The following is a 20,680-nucleotide window of genomic DNA, read 5'->3' as shown; positions in this document are numbered from 1 at the left end:
GAGATTAGCATCCAGAGCTCCCTGATCAAAGCTCCATTATTCACACCTGCACCCAGGAACAAACAGACAGACACGACTCATTCATTTATTTATCCAGCCTGGTTCTGTCTTCACCTGCTCTTTTCCAACCCAGCCTTGATCTTAATGCGTCTCCCTCGGTTACATTATTCATTATTTTCTTTTCTTTGTCGCTTCTTGTGCAGTTTCTCTTTAATTTCCCCCACAGTCCAGGATCTGGCTTTTGTATCTCGTTTGGATTACAAAGTCAAATTCACAGCAGCTCAATTTCATTTTAATTGCTTTATTATCAAGGATTTTGTTAAGTATTGGCTCTGAATCAGAGAGATTTTTTTGATGTAATGTCAAAGACTCTCCCTCTGTTTCCTCCCTCTCTGCAGTCGACCAGTGGTTCAGCCCAGGTGGGTTTGCTCCCGCAGGGCGTTCGTCTGCTGCGCTCCCCCGCTGTGCCCCAAGCCTCCGATGCTTTCACCTTCCCCCAGACTGCATGTGCCCTGGAGCAGAATTTCACAGTGGAGGATGTCAACACGCCAAAAGTAGGTCCAAAACCAGTACAATAAAAAAACGGGTACAAGCTTTGGGGACGTGGGTGTCTTTTTGTCTGTGTGTTCGTCCTCTGCCCTCGTACGACGGCTCACTTGCGTCTGGCTTTTCGGTTAGGGAGGTTGTATTTATTACGGTCATTAACAGCTTGCACAAGTATGTCCTGAAAAATGATCCCGATAAGCTTGACAGTGATTCGCTTTGATAAGCATACTCTCACTGTGAATCAGAAATGTCGCTGCATGCTTGTGTGTGTGCGTGCATTTGTGCGTGTGTGCGTGTGTGTGTGTGTGTGTGTGCGTTTGTGCATGCGTGTGCGTGTGTGTGTGTGTGCCTCCTTTTGAGATTTCGAGCTTTGGCTCGCTCCGTCGACCTGCCAGAGTGCAGCTGACTCGTTCTCTTATGTAAGAACTCAGCCAGCACTCACATCATACGGGACAGCTGCCTGTCCTGCGCGGCTTATAGACACACACACACACACACACACACACACACACACACACTCACACACACTGTGCTCGCCTTCTTTCCCTGTTTATCTGTGCCAACCAGCGACCTTTTCCTCCAGGCCTGTTGTTAAGCTGACCGACTATTAGAGAACACAGACACCAGTGGTCTGAGTTTGACGGCCTCACACACCTGCAGGCCTACACACACACACACACACACACACACACATACAGTATCATTCTTCGAAATTTCTATTCCATCCCACCCCTTCTCCTGGCGCCAATAATAAAAAGTTATGTGGACATTCAGTGTTTTATATGTGTGTGTATGCACCCTGAGTGAGTGTGTGTGTGTGTGTGTTGTAAGCACAGAGAGAGACAGAGTGTGTGTGTTATCTGCGTGAATGGAGCCCGGTTATGTAAGCGGTCCTGTGATGATGGTGATGATGATGTGACCTAATGCGAAGCTGAGTGAACACACATGGACAGGAAGCTGCTGCGCTGCTCCAGTGATCTCGCCGCTGTGACCCCTCCTACCCATCAGCCAATGGCGAATCCTTTTTTTTTTTTTTTTTTTTTTTTTCATTTTTGGCTCTATGGTTCTTGTCCCCTTTTTTCTTTTCCATTCAGCTCCTTCTTCCTCTCTTTCTCTCCTCTTCCTCATCCTCTCCCGTATGACCCCAACCCATTTCATCGTCTATTACTCAATGTTGATTTCCCCTCTTGTCCTCAGTGTGTGTGTGTGTCTGTGTGTGTGTGTGTGTGTGTGTGTGTCAGTTGAGTAACAGCATTCCTCTCCGCGCACTACAGAAAGCAGATGGGGAATTGGGCAAAGTTTCTCTCTCTAGGCCAACACCAGGCTTTCCGGTTACTGCAGCCACTCATGCAGATGATCTTTGTCTTGTGTGTGTGTGTGTGTGTGTGTGTGTGTGTGTGTGTGTGTGTGTGTGTGTGTGTGTGTGTGTGTGTGTGTGTGTGTGTGTGTGTGTGTGTGTGTGTGTGTGTGTGTGTGTGTGTGAATTTATGTCTGTGTGTGTGTGTCACTCACACAGCACTTTCAGTCAGCGCTCACTTCCTGGCCCTGCATTCCTTTATCCCCACCCTCCACCTCTAGGCCAACACACACAGGCCCGTCTACATGCTGTAACAAACACACACACACACTCACACACACACACACACACACTCCCAGTATGAGACCAACTGTGGTGAGTGGAGGGAAAACAGAGGGAGGAGAGCAACTAATGGAGCCCTCATTCTCAGTATGGTGGTCTCCTTCTTGTGTCCAAGTGGTGTGTGTCTGTGTGTGTGTGTGTGTGTGTCTGTGTGTGTGTTCAAGACTCCTGATTTGACTAACAATGTGTCCTGGCTCCTGCTGTTTTCTTCCTGGCGCAGTCAATTTTGGATGTATGTTTATCGTTCTCTCTTTCTGGCCCTTTTATCCCCCGCCCCTCCCATCTAGGTGAACGGCTGCCTGCTGGACCCCCTGCCTCCCCCCACTGTCCTCCGCAAGTCCTCCACCTCGTCGCCTAGCAACATGATGGAGACCTCGATCGATGAGGGTATCGAGACCGAGGAGCCTGACACAGAGGATGATCCGCCCCACATGCTCTCGGCCTATCAGACAGCCCGGTTCGGCCAGCGGCGACACACCCTGTCTGAGGTGACCAACCAGCCGGGGACTTCCAACCAAGGTATGATGTCACCTGATCAAACACACACCTGTAGACTGTCACATTAAAAGGTGAAGCCGTTGAAATTGAATGAAATCATTTTGTCCCCCAGGTAAATTATTCACTCTAGGCCACAACCCCTCCATGGGCAGCGTGGACTCGGACATGGGCTACGACATGGGCTCCATGCACAGCGACCTCGGCCTGCTAGAGGATCCCCCCTCTCTCTGTGAAGTGGTACAGGCCAACAGCTCTGCCCCTGGCATCACCGCTGCGCCTTTCATGAGCGCTCGGCCCGCCAACCCAGCAATGGCCGCCCTGACTTCCCAGCACAGAGAAGCGCACAACCGCTCCCCGATCAGCTTCAGAGAAGGACGCCGTGCCTCTGACACCTCCCTCACCCAAGGTTAGAACCGCCGGTGTTAATTTGTCTTTTCTTTCCTCAGTGTCTAGTCATTCTCCTACTTGGACCTTTTCTCAAATCACCCACTTCTCTAGATGCACTCAGACTGCACTGACTTCATAATGGGTTGAGTATCTTCCTTGATAAATCCAAGCACTCCAATTCGACCTCAATATGCACAAGGCCGTTCTGCCGCCCGCCATAATAGGAAGTTTTACTGCTTGTAATATGTGACATTTTCAGTGCAGTTAAATGGATGAGGTGGGAAAAAAAGCTGCAAAGAAAAATGGAAAGATGACTAAGGGCCCACCACTAGACAAATGGACAAATCCACTTTAAAGGAGAACTGCACCAATGTTATGTATCAAAGTCTGTGCATTATCCATTGTTCTCAGATTGTTTTCACAATTAAGCGCTTGAGTTTAATGTTTACATTTGTGTCTGTGGCACAGGATTTTCCTCTAGAAACTTGTTACAGTGACTATCATTTTATCCTCCATCTTAATTATTATCGGGTAGACAACAGAAACACTTTGTTAATGTTAAAGTACAGTATCAGTAATGTTAGATTGAAGCCTTACAAGTATCTAGAAACGTTTTTCCAATACCCAACTCTCCAACTGAAACGTCAAATTGCAATATGGTTAATGTAGGCAGCAGGTTTTGACAAGGAAGACGAATGAGTGGAATAAAAACGGCGACATCTCTGTTTCTGCTGGATCGGTTTTTAATACTTTCTTTGGTTATAGAAGGTGCAGTGCTAAATCGGTACATTACCCATTAGTCAATACAGTCACAAGACATTTCAACATCAGTACTACAAAATCTGTATCATGCCATCGATGCAGCTGAATGCAGCAAGTTCAGACCTGCTCTTGAGAGACGATGTTGAGAGACGCTCTGTGACATACAGAAAATCTCTTTCTGAAGTGGAAGCGAACGAGACAGTTTGAGTGAAGAGCTTTGAAACCACCTATGTGACACACACGAGTGTCGATTAAATGCCAGATCCGACACGTCCACTTAAGCTCCGTCACTGCGAGCTGCGGAGAGTCTGATGTCTAAAGTGTCACAGTGCATATGTCTGAGGCTCCGGGATCCGCGGAGCACAAGAGCACCAGTCAAGAGGAAGAGCGCTGATTCTCATGACACAGACACAACACCCCTGCTGCAGCTGCTCCCTCACACATATATATGTATACTGCCTTCCGGATAAAGTGCCTCATTCCCACTCTGTCATTTGCTCCCCCTCCTCTTTTTCACACCCATTTTTTTCCCCCCCGTCTCTTCCTCCTCTCTCCTCCTCTCCGGTCCCTCTGACGACTACAACGGTGATGATTCACGTTATGAATCACAGGCAGATATTTGAAGGTTTCAGCCCACATATCTCTCCTTCCCCCTTCTTTCTCTCTCTTTCTCTCTATCCATCTCCTTTTTCCTTCTCCCTCTGTACAGCTTGTACTCCATCTTCTTTCTCTTTTCAAAGTTTCAGTCTGCGGCATGAAGAATTTCACTCTATCCTAAATATAAGAGGGAATATTAACCAACCTATCTACCTCTCCTTTACGGCTACATTACTCTGTGCTCGCATCTTGTAAATCACCTGTGCGCTCCCTAAGTAGAAACTATAATTATAGCTTAAAAATGTGTGTTACTTCCGTAGCTCTGCATTGACAGCCTGCACTGTGTACTCCCAGTTGGTATTTGCAGTTATTTATATATTTATTTTTTCGTAATCCTCTTTGGAGAGTGTTGATGCGGTGGATTCTTTTGCGTCAGACTGCTGACTCTCGTTTTAAATAACTCCCACCATCACTGTGAGTCAGGACCTGTCGTTCACAGCCACAGCTCGTCACCACTGGATGGGTCTTAACACACACACACACACACACAGATATAGTCACATGTACAAACCCACCCACAGTCGCTCATGACGTACATCCAGTCTCATTGACAGTAGGAGCGATGAGGACTGACGCTGGCTTTCTGACAGCAAAGTGATTCTATCGATCAGCTGCTGAGAATCAATACTGACTTTTCATCGTTTGGATTCACTTGTGCTCTCAGGTCTGGTCGCGTTTCGGCAGCACCTCCAGAACTTGGCGAGGACCAAAGGCATCCTGGAGCTGAACAAAGTCCAGATGCTGGTGGAGCAGATGGGCTCCGGGGAAGGGGCCGCCATGGGCCCCCTGGGACCACAGCACCACTTGCACAACCTCCTGGAGGTCAGCCGTACTGAATAATCACACAAACACACACCCTTCACTCAGACCCATTCAAGATCTTTCTCTTCCCAAACCCGTTCTCAGCCTCAGTCCCTCTACTATCCTCACCCCATATTGGCCAGAGAAAAAAAAGGGCACCCAGGCTGTTGTGTAACCCCACGAGAGGCAGCCAACTGTGGCTTGTTTACTGTCTCCCGTCCCCCTGGGGCCTGGAGCCTGGAACCTAGGCCAAAGTGAATGCAGCCATTGTTGAAGTCAGTCAGACTTAACCATAGTAGTGACTGGCACTCAATAGGCCCAAGCTGCAATCACACACAAAAACAGGCACACATATACACAAAATAATACACTCACTCACAGTGCAAGGGGACCATTCGAGGACAGATCCAAAAGCTTTCCTGTGGAAAAGAAAAACACAAACAAAATTAATTGTAGAGGCAGACAAGATCTAGTTGTTTTCCTTTTGTCCATCTCTCATAATGCAATAACGCAGCTCTTTGTTGGTTATGATGCTCAGGCCCCATCATCCTTTTAATTTGCTTTCATTTCATTTAACTACTGTGTAATCCCTGTGGTACATGCCATTTAGAGAAAGGCATCTGGCTGATCAGTCACCACACAGGCATTTGGGCAGGAGACAGCATGGATAATCCAGTTAGACCACACGATGAAGCACCCAGACCCTGACACAGCTTCATTAACCGACAGGAGAGGGCATCTGGGATACGCGAGCATTAACGTCGCTTGTTCTAATGCTTTATGTGTTTTAATCGAAGGGCGAAGCTTCCAAGCAGCAGGAGGGCCTAGCTTTATACCAAGGTGGGCCGCATCCACCTCTGCTGTCCCGCAGACAGAGTTTGGAGACACAATACCTCACTCATAGACTACAGGTACAGTCAAACACCAACTACACTCTATAATAAACTGATTTATGATACACGTACAGATCTGTCTTTGCATAACATTCAGTGATATCATTTGGAAATGTAAGGATGATGAAACAGTTTGTAGCCTGTTACCATGGTAATGGTTATCCTGAACAACAGTCATCAGTCCCAATCTCTCTTCTGCCCAAAAGGCCAACGTCTTGGCTAACAGTCCTGCTAGCTGCCAACTTTTCTGTAAGGAGTCTCCTCGAAGTTTAGAGCAACAGCTGCAGGAACACAGGTAAACCATGCTTTACACGTCTGCTCCACGTTACGTTTCATTCTTTAGTCACAAAATATTTTCTGTATTTTTCTCTTTATTCAGCTGTGATGCCCTTTTTAATACAAGAAGATTATATTTAGAGTAGAGCTGAACGATTTGCAAAAAGAAATGTACAAATTGGGAATGTGGCTTTTCAGTGGTCTGGGACACTGTCTATGCCACCAATGCAGGAAACACCGTGTTTTCAACAATTCCATTTTCATATTAAATTTTGCCCACCAGTGCTTCTGCATACGTTTTCCAAGCTTTCTCTTCTCAATTGTGTTGATTCAAAGTGTTGTCTTGAGCTAAGTGGGCTCTGCTGCTCTCCACACAGACTGCACCAGAAGAGGATGTACCTGCAGCAGTCACAGGGCATGGGGCTGCAGACCTACTTCAACCAGATGCAGATAGCTGAAGGATCCTACCCGACAGGCAGCCCTGCTCTGGACCTGGCGGCGTCCCAAAGCTCCCCTCAGGGCCCCCCCATGTCAGCCGCCCACCAACCTCAGCCCCAGCAGCAAGGCAGTCCTCAGGCCTCGCCTCCATTCAACCACCCCCACAGCCTGAGTCCTTTGATGGAACCGGGCGAGGGCCTGCTTTATGATCCCTACATGAGCCACCACCACTACACCCAACACCTGCCCCCTGGATCTCACCTCCACCACCAGCTCCAGCCTCATGAAGCCTCTGCCAGCGGCCTGGGCTTCAGCTACCCTGTAGGCTGTGAGCAGCAGATCCTGGGACCTTCCACCGAGGCTCTTCACCCAGACCAGTACGAGTTCCCGCTGGACCCCACCTTGCTGCCCCCACCTGCTCCAGGAGAGGCTGAGGCCAGAGCTATGGCCGGGGTTTTGGCTGGTCCAGGGCAGTCAGACGGCCTGGGACTGCCTGATCTGCAGAGCTCCCTCCTGGACAGTGAGATGATGGAGACCGTGGACTCTCATGGCTTCGTACTGGTCAACTAAAGCCAGCTGAGGGAGTGAATAGAAAGCAGTATTAAGCAATGACAACCCACACCGCACTAAGAGCAGAGAGTGGAAATATAAGGGGAGGCCACAAGCGTAGCAACAGGGACGGAGAAGTGTTAATTTTTGTACGACTAATACAAACTTCATTTCTTAGTTGTGACGAACCTCAAGACAACCTTTCTACCAAAATCCTCCCTTAGCCTACCTCCCTTACTCCCTCTCCTCCTCTGTTCTCATCGGCTCCGTGAGGCAGGAACAGGTCCAAAATGTGGCACAATGTGAGCCTGGCCCTGCTGACTTGGTGAGGCCGCTGCTGTCACGGACGTTGTGGCACCTGTAAGGACTGCGCCGTGCAGCCTGCGAGGGGGGGGGGATGCTGCACATCCTGGAGTGCAGCACTTCACCTAGAAATGGTTTGGAAGTGAACTCATTTAGGACTGACTGACAGGCAACCAAAAGGACAGTGGCTGGCAGTGCTTTTTGTATTTAAAATAGGACGACATCAACAACAATAGACTGGTTCTTAAAACACTTTTGTGCTTTTTTTTTTTTTTATTTCAGTAGATAAAAAAACAACTGAACAACAGAAAATGGCCCTCATTTATCACGGTACCATGGATATCTCCACAAATTCAAATGTTAAAAGTGTTTTTGTTCACTTTGTGGAAATTATTTTTCACACTAATGAGAGCGCAAAGGCTAACATGATGGTCACATTCATGAGAGCATAGTTTTCAACACTAAAATTTACAGTATTCCTCCAAAAATACACCCATAACATGCTGATTGAAGCACCAGATTGGCGACTGTGCACCATTTATTGAGCTACATTTGTGCTTCTAACAGCGCTAAACTCTCCAAGCTATTATTTTAGTCGAGTAATGAAAATAATAAATGCAAATCTGTAGCTGCAGGCTTTTATGTAAGCTTTGTGACATAAATAATAGCTTTTTTTAGTTTACTTTGTGTTTTTTGTGACTCTTAACTACTGATCCTGATTTATTTCTTACACTACTGAACTGCTATTCCACCTTTCCATCCGATTGCGCACACACGCCAGGCTTCATTATACTCAATACGATGAGGATAATTACCAGTTTTTGCAGGAGAAATGGCCTCGCGTCTGTTTAACAATTGAATTGTGGGTCATGCGTTTGCCTGATAAATGGGGGCTGATGTAATTAACGTGTGTTTGGTTGAGACGTAGCGGTGTTAGACAGTTGATATTATTCTATTTTTGTGGCAATACTGAAGCAATATTAATCCTTAATGTGGAGGGATTACGAATGGAAGCCTCACCTGTACAGCCAACTCTGATTGGTTCCCGGGGACCTCTGAGTCGTCAGCAGTGACATCACTTGAGCTGATGATGTAACCAGGAGATAATCTCTCATTCACTCGCCCTGGAAGTGCAGGGTCGAGCCTGGATACAGTTGTGTGTGTGTGTGTGTGTATGTGTATATATGTGTGTGAGTGTGATTATGTTTTTTTTGCACAATTCATCCTTCAAATTTGTCAAATCATTTGTCGTCATTACTGAAAAAGACAAACACTGTATTGACGTCTCCTTTCAAAATAACACAAACTGTGCTTTTCCCTCAGTGCACAGCTGTAGCTTTTAGATTAATTCTGGTTTACATCCTCGATGCTCCAGTCATGCCTCTGTTGTTGTTTTATCGATGAATCGTGTTTATAATAATAATGAAACGACCCCTTAAAGATTCCCTGCATTAGATTTCATGAAAGAATGTTTCCTCTCTGACGTTGGGGGCTGCTGTGAGACGAAGACCAGCCGGGCGTCGGTCACCTGACACTGGATTTTTGACAAAAGGCTCCGCTCTTTGTCTGACAGCAAGCCGGCGACAAAACGAGAGATCTTTTTTCTTTTACAGCACTTAGACTGTGTTCAATCTACTTGAAGCGCACAGATGTAACTTCTCTGACATCATGATGATGATTTGGAAAAAAAACTGCTTCTCATTGGAGTAACCGGACGGCGAACGTCAGAGGGTTGAGATGAAATTATTGGACTGTGGCCATCTGCCATCAAGTGTGTCCATCAGTGGTCGAGGGTTCAACTCCAGGAGTGTTTATGGTCAGATGAGACGATCACTCTGTCTTTAGACTGGGCTCAGCAGATCTACCTTGGAGTTCACAGGTGGTCTCTTAAATGATGACTCGAAAATATGGACCAACTGTGGTTGCAGTCCTGTGCAAGACTTCAAGGAAAAATCCACCTTTAAATTCTTTTAACACTGTTTCCCCAAATTATCTGATGATTATTTTCTTGATTAATCAATTTGTTGTTTGGTGTTAAAATGTAAAAGAAAGAAAAAATTGTGAATTATGCCCATCGCAACTTGAGTTTACTCTAGAGCTGCAACAATAAGACGATCAGTTGATTTTTTTCAAGTACAAATGTCACATTTCTTGTTCCAGCTTCTTAAAATTAAAGGGTAGCTCCACCACTTTTACACATTAGTGTATTCACAGTTCTTAAGGAGAACTACCGCATATGTGAAAAAAGTAGCGTGAAGCCTTTTGTGGCTCCAGCATGTAATCTGATAAATTGCCCCCAGTGACGTCACTCGGTGGATAAATTGCACTGTGGGTAATGTAGATGCCAGGTTTTGAGAAGGAAGAAGAAAAGTGGAATCATTTCTTTTTAAACTGACCAGTGGACTGCTTTCCAAAGCCTACATTACCCACAATGCAACCTAGTCAGTGAGTGACATCACTGGAGGCAATTTATCAGATTAGATGCATCTTCCTCTAGAGCCACAAAAGACTTTAAACTACTTTTTCCACATATGCAGTAGTACTCCTCAAGACCTGTAAACACCTGAATGTGTAACGCTGGTGGGGTTACCCTTTAAGGATTTGCTGGTTTTCTTTGTCCTATATGACAGTAAATGAAGAGTCTTTGGGTTTTGGACAAGTTGGTTGGACAAAAGAAGAAATTTGAAGAAGCCACTCTCAACTTTTGGAAACTATGATGAGCATTTTTCAAAATTTTATGACATTTTATGAACTAAACATTCAGATACTTCTGACATTGAACACATCAAGAACCAAGTTTTGATGTCCGCCCCCTCAGGTTCTCAGAGTAAATGCTTAGTACGTCACCACTCAGCTCTGACATTTAACAGAGATACTAATAACTCCAGCAACAATGGCCTCAAAAGGCCAAAGTGCACTGCAGCCACAAGACATGTTGCAAAACAGGTCTTGTGGCTGCCTTAATAGTTCCACCCTTAAATTTACAAACTATATGGTCGTACACCCACATTTTATTGACAGGAATAAGTCACACCCAGTTCGTGGGTTGTGTTGTAAATGTCCTTCGGAAAGAGAAGGATGTCAAGTAGAAAAAAAATAACAATTCTGGGGTTTGAGAGTATTAAAGGTTGGATTTCACCTTAAAGTGAATATTTCAATGATTGTTTTCTCTGTCTTGTCAGTGGTCATGTAGTACAGCTACAGGGTGATCTGTGGAAGTTGAATACTGGGGCACTTTGACAACAAGGGGGAAAGAGAGACGTAGCGAGAGAGGAGGAGGAGGAGGAGGAGGAGGAGGAGGAGGAGGAGGTGGAAAAGGTTTGTATTGCTCTGCTGTTTCCTGGCAGATGAAACGAACAGTAATCTGTAGGAAACACCTTTTCTCCTCTCTCTCTTTCCCCCACCAATAATGGACACAAAACAAAGTTTTCTTTCAAAGAAAGACCAGACACAGTAACACTTTATCTGATTGTTGGTTTTAATCCAAGAGACAGTAACACTTTCTTTGTACAAATTAGAGGTGTAGTGAATCCTCAGTGCGCGCTCGAGTTGCACCGAGGTGAATTTTGTGTTGAACATGAAAAGTGTTCAGTGTGCCTTTTACTTTTTTCAATCTGAATTTTGAATAGCGTCATTATTTCTGGTTGGACCCTTTTATCATTTGTTTTATTATGATTACTTTTCAATATTTTTGTTTTTCTTCAAGTAGAGCCAGGTTTTACAAAGGTACAAAACCAAAGTCCCTCAGAAGTTTCCCTGTACGACCCACCGTGTGGAGTTTTGGAGCTTCTCTTATCAGCTTCTCTACCGTGCTTTTTTTTTTCTCTCTCTCTCTCTCTCTCTCTCTTGTTGGTCAATCAGTGTATGCCATTTAAAAGTATTATAGCAATATTTCTCTAGTTGAAGACTAAAGTCATGAAGATTCTAGTGGACGTGTTTCCGAGTATCATAATTTCACCTCCTGCTGATAAAACAAAAACATCAATCTATCAATAGAAATCCAGTTTTATATTTACCTTCATTGATGTTGACCACACATAAGCTAACTTGCTGTTGAGATTAAAAAAAGGTTTATTGAACATAAAAAAATGTTGTGGGTGTTTTCTTTTGTGTGTTGTGGCAATACTTTAATACTTATTTACCGTTTGTGCTCATACAGAGCTGACACTTAAGCATTTTCTACCACACACTCTGCTCTCTCCTCCGCATAATCCAATTGTCCTGTAACTACAAACTGCAGCCGTCTGATCGCACCCCGGGGTTGCGTGGCGTAGGCACAGGTTAATGACCTGGAAAAATGAATGACGCCAAGTGCTTCATATAAACCGTTGAGTCATAGCTGAAGCTGAAATCATTTCAACCAGAACTAAATCTCCCGAGGCGGTCAATCCAGCAGGAGCCACAGGACGGGTTCTGTTACATTATTTAAATATTTATATTCACTTATGCTAACAAAAACATTTGTTGGTAGAGATAATACAAGAGATGACGGATGTGTAGTTCATGACATTCAGGACAAAAGAAAAGGTACCAGGGCGTAACATGTTCACCTGACAGTGAATGGAAGCGTACCTGGGCAGAATCACCCTGAGGTGGTAAACTCACGATCTACCTCACATACACAAAGCATATACAAAATAATGAGTCTAGACCCTCAGCAGCATGCTTTCAGAACCAACAGATCCACAGCGGATGCCGTATCTACTGCCCTCCACTCAGTCCTTATGCTGGAGAATAAGAACAGCACTGCCAAACCACCAGACTACAGATCGGCTTCATTTCCCAGGCTGAGACTCCTTAATTCATCATCAACACTCCCGTTTCTAAAAATAGATGTCGCACAAAGGACTCCAACATAGTTTTGTTTTTTAAACATAAAAAAAAAAAATGACAATACATTTACCTTGTAACCTTGTAATTACCTGTATTCTGGTGACTTTTAGTGTGCGTACAGTAAATAAACACAAAAGCCACATCAAATTCAGCCAATGAAGGGTCCAATGCCCCTGTGGCCCCACCCTGAGCAAGCTCAACCTGCCCCAGGGCAAAACTTGAGCAGCTGTTTGTGATAATTTGGTTAAACACAAATTGTACGAGGAACACTCACCATGCAAATGCTTGCACAGGGTTCCTTTGCAAGACAGGTAGCAAAGCTGCACCTGCGTTGATCATTTCTGTTCTGCTTTGGTAGCGCATATTCCCAAACCATAACGCAATCAATCAAATTAACAAAAACACCAAAATAGACGACAGTGAACAGGAGGAACTCAAGGGCAGTCCATGAAAAGTACCAAAAAGGTTTGCACACACAAATAAACAGCATTATTCCTTTTCCTTCTACTCGACTACATTTCAAAGGGAAATATTGTACTTTATACTTCAATACACTTTTTGACACCTGAATTACTATTCATTTATCTACTAAGGTTTATTTTCAAACCATATGAACAGTTTATAAGCTATAAAGCATTCACAGTGAACATCTGTTTGTTGAGTAATTCTCAGTCCTGAGGTGAGTCCTTAATGTCTTATTTTGTTTTTAAAAAGTGACAAAATATGCCAATGTAGTTTGAATATTCCCTGTGTTTGCTAAAATTAAATTTTTCATAATTCTGGTGTAGCAAACTGCACTTTTCTAAATAGTTTCAAGCTGCAGAAATTCCTCTCTAGATCTCTCATCCTTTTTTCTTTTTTTTCTTTGTTTTTGCCTCTGCCCAAGGAGGTTAGGTTTAAATCCGTGTCCATTTGTTGGTTGGTTTGTCAACAGGATTACATAAAAAACTACTCAACAGAATTCCACGAAACTTGGATGGAGGATGGGCCTCAGCCCAGAATAGAGCACAATAGCCTTTGGTGCAGATCCTGATAAAGGGACAGATCCATTAATTTTTTTTTCTCGATTTTCTTTGACATTGCGAGACATTTTTATACAGTTCTCAGGGGTAATGCATGGATCCTAATGGAAAAAATCTGGCGTATGTAGGTGGCTGGTATATATGAGTGAGTATAATTGGGTGCAGATCAAAATAAAAATCTGGATCTAGTGGATTTAAATATTTTTATTTGACATTGGATTAGGCTTGATTGAGTTAAAGGGAACTGGTTGGCCTTGGCGAAGGTATGCGCTCTACTGAAAACTGTTTGATTAAACAAGCTGATTAAAATGAAAAACAAAAGTGCAGGACTCATCATTTGAATACACCCCATCAAATAAGCCTTTTTAGCCATAATATATACTTTTTCTTGAGTAGTATTTTGAATGGAGGAATTTTTACTTGCAATTAAAAAATTTTATAGTGTGACATTGCTACTATTTCTTCAGTAAGGGCTCTGAACACACCACTGTCCAACAGTCCATCAAGCTGAAACCAAAAGCAAACAATAAAAGAAAAAACAGAAATCCCAGAGACAGATACGTGACAGCATGCACGGTTATCTGCACGTTCAAATCCACCCATTCTCTGGGATAAAAGGAACAAGAATCACACTCCAACCAGACAGCAAACTTACTCTCAGCTTCTCTTTTGTACAGCCAGATGTGAGCCACTGCAGCGTTTTGCACAACTCTTTTATACTCAGCGTTAACTGAGGCAGGAGGAGGGACTGAATAATTCATCACCGCTGATAAGAACTGGAGCTCTGACCAGTGGCTGATATGATATCGCATTCAGTCCATATCCAGGCCAATCTCTTGCCAATATTTATCAAACTATGTGAAACTCAAACACCTTCTCTGATAGTAGAGTTCATGTCCTGCATCGAGCTCTGACCCCGGCTGAGAAGAAGATTGCAGATTTCTGTAAATACAGTCAGAGCGAAAATATGCTCTGAGGAAATGAAAGGACCTCTCAGCGCTGCTCGAGAGCAGAGGTTTGTCCTCCTTGTGTGGAAAGGATCATGTAGAGAGAACACGTCAATCCAATCAGCCCACTCAGACAGAGAACAGCTAATCCCACTAATACACCACCAGAGGTAGGTGGTGGTGGTGGAAGTGGTTGGGGAGGGGGGGGTCAATCTGTTCATGGAAACCAGGGTCTCACTCCTTTTCCTAGGATCAGACCGTGCACACGACACACTGTTGGTGCAGCTGATCTGAACTGATAACACGGGATGGCTCACACTCAGCCGTGCCCGTATAAAAACTCCCCCCTGTGATACCGATCAGATTTCAGCCGACGTTGCCTCACATTTTGCATCTGTTGCCTTTTGATGCAAAGTTAATTTGACTCTGTGAAAAAGAGCTGCGAGACAGTGGGTTTAAATGGGATCCACCCATGAGCCCTGCTGGAAAATAAATAAATAAATCTCCTGCTCCTCCCTGCTCGACACCTCCTGGAAGATAAACCATAAAGGGTATTTTGACACACTTAAGTTCTGTATTTCAAGAAAGCGACCTTGTAGCATATTTCCCTGCAAGACGCCAGCAATTTTTCCAGCTAAACGTAGTTATTTATAGTATGCATTCAGCGCCATTGTCTGCTATTGAGACCTTCAGCAGGCTGCCTGTCACAGACACTCTTGGGGGAAGAGACAAGACAGAGAAAAGAAAGCTGATACGAGGACAGGCAGCAGCGGTAATCTTCTTCTTCTTCTTTTCCTCAATAAAATATCACAATATCAGAGGGCCTATTCACTCATCAGGCCAAAGTATACTGTAATGACATCAATGGTTGCTATGACAACAGGAGGAGGGTGGATGACAACATCCTACTGCGTCTTTTGGAGCAGGAGATCACAGCACTGTTCAGAACTAGAGCTGCAAAAAAAAGAGGGGGGGGAGAGACAAATGCTCGAATGCAAAGGAGAAAAATGAACTTTTTTTTTAAGCAAGCTGCACCTTTTCTGTAATATTCACTGTGCAATAAAATACACACAAGAATCCTTAATAAACTGCAATACACAGTGCAGCACACAGGCTTTGTGGCAGGTGAGTCTGACGTAAACGCTGCCACTGAAACAAAAGATTTTCCTCTATGAAATCAACTCTCCGCTGAAGGTCGTGCTGCACTCATGTGTCCCCCATTATTCACCTTCAGTCCCTCGTCTCTGAGTCCACGCTGAACGCATGCTGGCCAGCAGATGGACAGAGTCAGAAATCCCAGTACAGATGACCCAGTAGTGCCTGGAAAAAATCAAGCTCCTGCAGGCTCCGGGGCTGGATGTTCCAGCCAAGCCAAGACTCACACACTCGGCTGGAGCGACTCATGTTTGCTGTGATATAATCTAGAGGAGAAAGTTTGTACAGTTTATAAACCCCGTGCTGCATCGCTGAACGATGACCGAATGAGAGAGGAGGGGGGAGGGGGAAGTGAAGTGACAAGGTGACTTAAGGAAAATGAGTGGGCCAACGCTCTTCTTCTCCCCGACTGATGTTTGTCATTTGTCACCCTGAGAGCATCTGACCTCACTATGTGTGTGTGTGTGTGTGTGAGTGTGTGCCGTGCTGCGTGGGGGCTTTGCTTGACTCCTTTCATTATAAATGACACAGTCCTGGGAGGCAGCTGCATTGACGTCAGGGCTCTCAGCGCTGTCAAGGGCTCTGGCTGCTGAAAATCCCCCCAAATAACAGGATCTAAATAGAAAGAAATAGGTTGCTGCTGTTTCATTACTGCCTCATGAACTCCAGTGGATTTAGAGGGGGGGGGGGGCGGATTAGCCCTCGCCCTCAAGTAATCGTGCTTTAATGAAGATTTTAGGTTGTAGGAAAAATTGCAGTTCAAAGGCTGGCATGTTCCTCCTGCGTCGAGATCACCAGCTTAAAAAAAGTATGGCTTAATGCTTTATAGGAAGGTCCTTGTAATAAGGGTTAGTTAATAGGTAATACGGTCATTTTAAGTCCTTATAACATGCTTATTAACATCATTAGGTGTTAAGACTGTATAACTGCCAATAATAGCACAATAAACATGTTTATTGTTGGATTATAAAACATCTACAAGCACTTATATGGACTTGTTCACAGTTTATAGCCTGCTTAAGAATTCTAATAAATCTCCTTATGAATTTCATATAATTGTTTAAAATAGCATTACTATGCTTTCTTGTCACTTTATTGATACATATATGATGCACTTGTTAACAGTTAAAGGTGCAAATTGTAAGACTGGCCACCTCTCAAATTCACACTCCAAACAAATAGGGGGCAGCATATCACCAGAGTAACCGCTAACTGCTACTGACTGTAGTTGACGTTAGCTAGTAAGCTCAGTTAACCCAGGGATGTTACATTAAAATCTGGACACAGCGTTGGAGGCGGAGCCCCGTTCATTTCTATTAAAGCTGCTCAGCGGCGTCTGTCTTTTTGGGCCGTAGTGCATTAAGTGTCATTGTAATTACACGGTTTGGCCACTACGAAAGTTGGCTTCAAAACCTGCAACTTATTAACGGCAGCTTCACTAAATAAAAGACTTCATGACAGAGGCGAAGCTGGACCAGTGGACTGCTTTTCATACCTGTCCCCTGCATTACCCACAATGCAATTTAGCCACTGAATGACATCACTGGAGGCAATTTATCGGATTACAAGCAGCTTCCTCTGGAGTCACAAAAGACTTTATATACTACTTTTTTCACTCACCAAGACCTGTAAACACACTTTAATGTGTAGAATCGGTGGAGTTACCCTTTAACTATGCTTTCTGCACTAAATCTTCTCAAGGCTGATAACATGTGAATTAAAAATTACATATAAATACAGTGTTTTTAACAGTTAACTGCTGGTAAATATATAATAAAGTATGTAGTCATCTTAATAAAGCAACAAAATAAGAAACTCATAAGAATTTATTTAATGTTCTTAAACAGTCTGTAAACTGTTAACAAGTTTCTTATGAATGCTTATAATCTAACAATAACTGTCTTTATACTGCACATGCTAATATCAGTTTTATAGTCTTATTAATGCAAAATATTAATTAGCATCTTGTAAGGACTTCTTAAAAGGATCTTAATATAACACGTTTGCAGGTACGGTATGTTCAGTCCGTCTACCATCAACCCTCCTCCTCCTTCGCACCATTTCTTGAAATGCTCATCCTGCCTTGAAGCTGCTATATCCTAAATAGCTCTCTGAGGTGGTCTCACTGTAGCAGAATGTGCTGACACACAGCAGCTACAGCAACCTGTGCATCGCAGTATACGTGCATTATGTGCTCTGGTGATGAGGTATACAGTCAAAGGGCCGGGTGGAGGATTGGGAGGGCACACGGCACTGAGTAGGGCTGATGGGAGATTTGAGGAGATTAAAAAAGGAAGGTTGAGAATCTCATAAAGATCTCTGCCATGTGATTTATTGCCCTAATCCTCTCTGCTGATTGCTCATTTGGAATTACCGAAAACGACGGTGCATCTAAGATGCGCTCAGCAAAAAACAAAGTACGGCTCAGTTTGCCGTGTTAACATAGCTTAAAGACCTTGAAAACTTTGTCGAAAAGGGATGCAAACATGTTTTTCATACGTTCAAACTAAACTTGCTTGAGAAAGACAAATAAGCTCTCCCAGCCCAGCCCTTATTTTGCAGCGTTCCTCTCCCCAGCAGTAGTCAGGGTGAGGGCAGGTGTCAGCTGCAGATCCTGCCCTGCTCTGCATGGTTCCCTGTGGCCAAAACAGCCCCAAGGACCTACGCTTTCATCTCCGCAGCAGCTGGCTGCCAGGTTAAAGCCGAGCCCAGAAACATGTGAAATGAATCCCACATTTTCTCGAGTCATTTGCAGGCTGAGAAGCTAAACTTTATGCTTAAAAGATATTGTTACAGCCCACAAAGAGTTATCACCATTCTTGGACTTGAGGTCACAGAGGATATAATTAGGTGTGTTGTTGATACAGAGCGACTTCGAACAACAAGCTTTTCTTGCACTTTGTCTGCTGAAAGCACAGCACCAGAAACACATCATCCCCATCGTGAAGCCTGGGGGTGGCATCATCCTGCTATGGGGATGCTTCTCTGCAGCAGGTCCTGGAAGGCTTGTGAAGATTGAGGAGAAATTGGATGCAGTAAAAGACTGAGAAGTCCTCGAGGAAAACCTGCTGCAGTCTGCTAGACAACTGTGATTGGCTAGATTTATTTTCCAGCAAGAAAACCAGGCCAAACATCAAGCCAAAGCTACACAGAAATGGCTTCAAAACAGCAATGTTAAGTCCTACAGTGGCAGAGTCAGACCTCAAGCCAAAGCAGCATTTTTGGCAGCACTTAAAAATAGTTGTGCACTCATGGTCACCATGAAGCTTGACAAAGCTTGAGCGGTTTTGCCAAAAACAGAATGGGATAAATGTTAGAGTTCACATACCAAAGGTGCCTTTGTGTACAAATAGTGACAAAAAGGAGGTGAGTTATTTTCTGGTTATATTTGTACTTCATCATCTGTAGCAAAGTATTTGCCAAAAAGGAGAGGTGAGCTATTATGCTGTCGTTTTTTTCCATTCCTTCAGTGTGTTATAAAGATTCTTGTGCATGTAAAACATCTGTCCAATAGAAGTTCCTCTCTCCCACAGAAAACACTGCTCCAGAAACGCCTCGTCGGTAGTCCCGCCTTTAATTCTGCAACTTTGTGACATCACAGCAGTCACCATGTCACACATTTCCATAATTTTGGCTAGTTTGGCAGGTAAAAATTGATTTAGCACAGCTGCTCTGTTGTTCTTAGCCGTGCTGGCTCAGGTGTGTGTGAGCTGACCAATCAGAGCAGACTGGGTGTTCAGGAGGGGGGCCCTTAAAGAGACAGGAGCTAAACAAAGAGTGTTTCAGACAGAGGGGGGAGTACAGGTCTGCAGCACTGGACAGTATGAGGAAACTGGTGTGTTTTTTGAGCACTAATGCATTTTAAACCTATTTCTAGGAGAAACCCAAAATAAAATGATGAGCCTGAAAATGAGGATAATATGTCTCCTTTAAGTGAGGGTTCATCTGCCTTCACACTAATCGATGTTAACGCCTTCAGGCACATTTAACTGATACTTCAACTTGACTCAGAGGATTTGGGAAGTGTATATATATAAATAAATGTATTCAAGGGTATCACATCGCGTTGAAAAGTGGTGGGGACAAAAGGGCTAAAAACGGTCTTCAACATGTGCTATTTTAGTCAATGCAATGGGGCAGTCATATGAGGTCCAAGTAGATAATTACAGTGCGGTGTGATGGTGGATCACAAGGCCATAGCTAGCTATAAAAATATCACAACAATTGACAATATGAAATTGCTCAGCATAAAGCACACAACAACATTGCCTGCAAAACTAAGTCATCCATATAGATCACCTCCACAGCTGGAACACCATGTCAATCAGACAATGCCAACATCTCGATCAAGCATAAGGTGTAAAAGTCTAGACTGTGTGTGAGAACATGTATTTAACTGGAGCAGGGAATTGATCACTTCTAGTCATTAAGCCATGATCATTTTTTGAGTGAAAATTCCCAATTCTTGCAATTAAACAAAAATTGCACTCTCAGCAGGTACTGGTTTTGTTAACATTTCTTCATAAAAACTATTTTTTAGGAATATTTTTAACAATTTATGCTTCTAAAAAGTGATGGGGACAATACTGGCAATGTCAATGAGTGGTGAGAACAAGTCCACAGTGCCCCCAGTGTAAATGACACCTATGATTTCAGTGACGCACGGTATTCATTATTTTAGTTTGATGTTAGTGTGCCGTTTTCTAGCCATCTGGAGTCTGAACTCCTATCTGTTGCAGTTCTTCTGGTATCTAAGCCACAGTCAAACAATAGATTATAATTTGCACAAACCCTGAATTATTTAAAAAATAAATGAATCATTCTACAAACAAGGGGGACAGAATCCTCCCTCACATCATCTTCTGGTTTCAACATAGTTTTACTTTTGCCGTTACAGAATCTTTTCCTGTTGATCATCATTCTGATCCAATGATGTAATACTGTTTATAGGCACTGTATATTTCACTGGTAATT

General features: G+C 43.8%; 1 protein-coding gene across 1 annotated transcript in view; it reads left to right on the top strand.

Annotated features, from left to right (window-relative positions):
- Positions 1-11,257, top strand: part of sik2b (salt-inducible kinase 2b) — a 48,466-nt gene extending 37,209 nt beyond the window's left edge. The window contains exons 9-15 of the mRNA XM_084351113.1: positions 399-554; positions 2,473-2,704; positions 2,796-3,089; positions 5,154-5,311; positions 6,088-6,201; positions 6,390-6,478; positions 6,837-11,257. Coding sequence (XP_084207239.1) covers positions 399-554; positions 2,473-2,704; positions 2,796-3,089; positions 5,154-5,311; positions 6,088-6,201; positions 6,390-6,478; positions 6,837-7,467 — 1,674 coding nt within the window. The 3' untranslated portion in view covers positions 7,468-11,257. The remainder of the gene's footprint in view (positions 1-398; positions 555-2,472; positions 2,705-2,795; positions 3,090-5,153; positions 5,312-6,087; positions 6,202-6,389; positions 6,479-6,836) is intronic.
- Positions 11,258-20,680: the final 9,423 nt, after the last annotated feature.

Source organism: Pagrus pagrus (assembly GCF_965226575.1).
Source record: "Pagrus pagrus genome assembly, chromosome: 4".
In the NCBI taxonomy this organism is placed as follows: Eukaryota; Metazoa; Chordata; class Actinopteri; order Spariformes; family Sparidae; genus Pagrus; species Pagrus pagrus.
The sequence above is the reverse complement of the archived record's forward strand: the minus strand, read 5'-3'. Positions and strand labels throughout refer to the sequence as shown.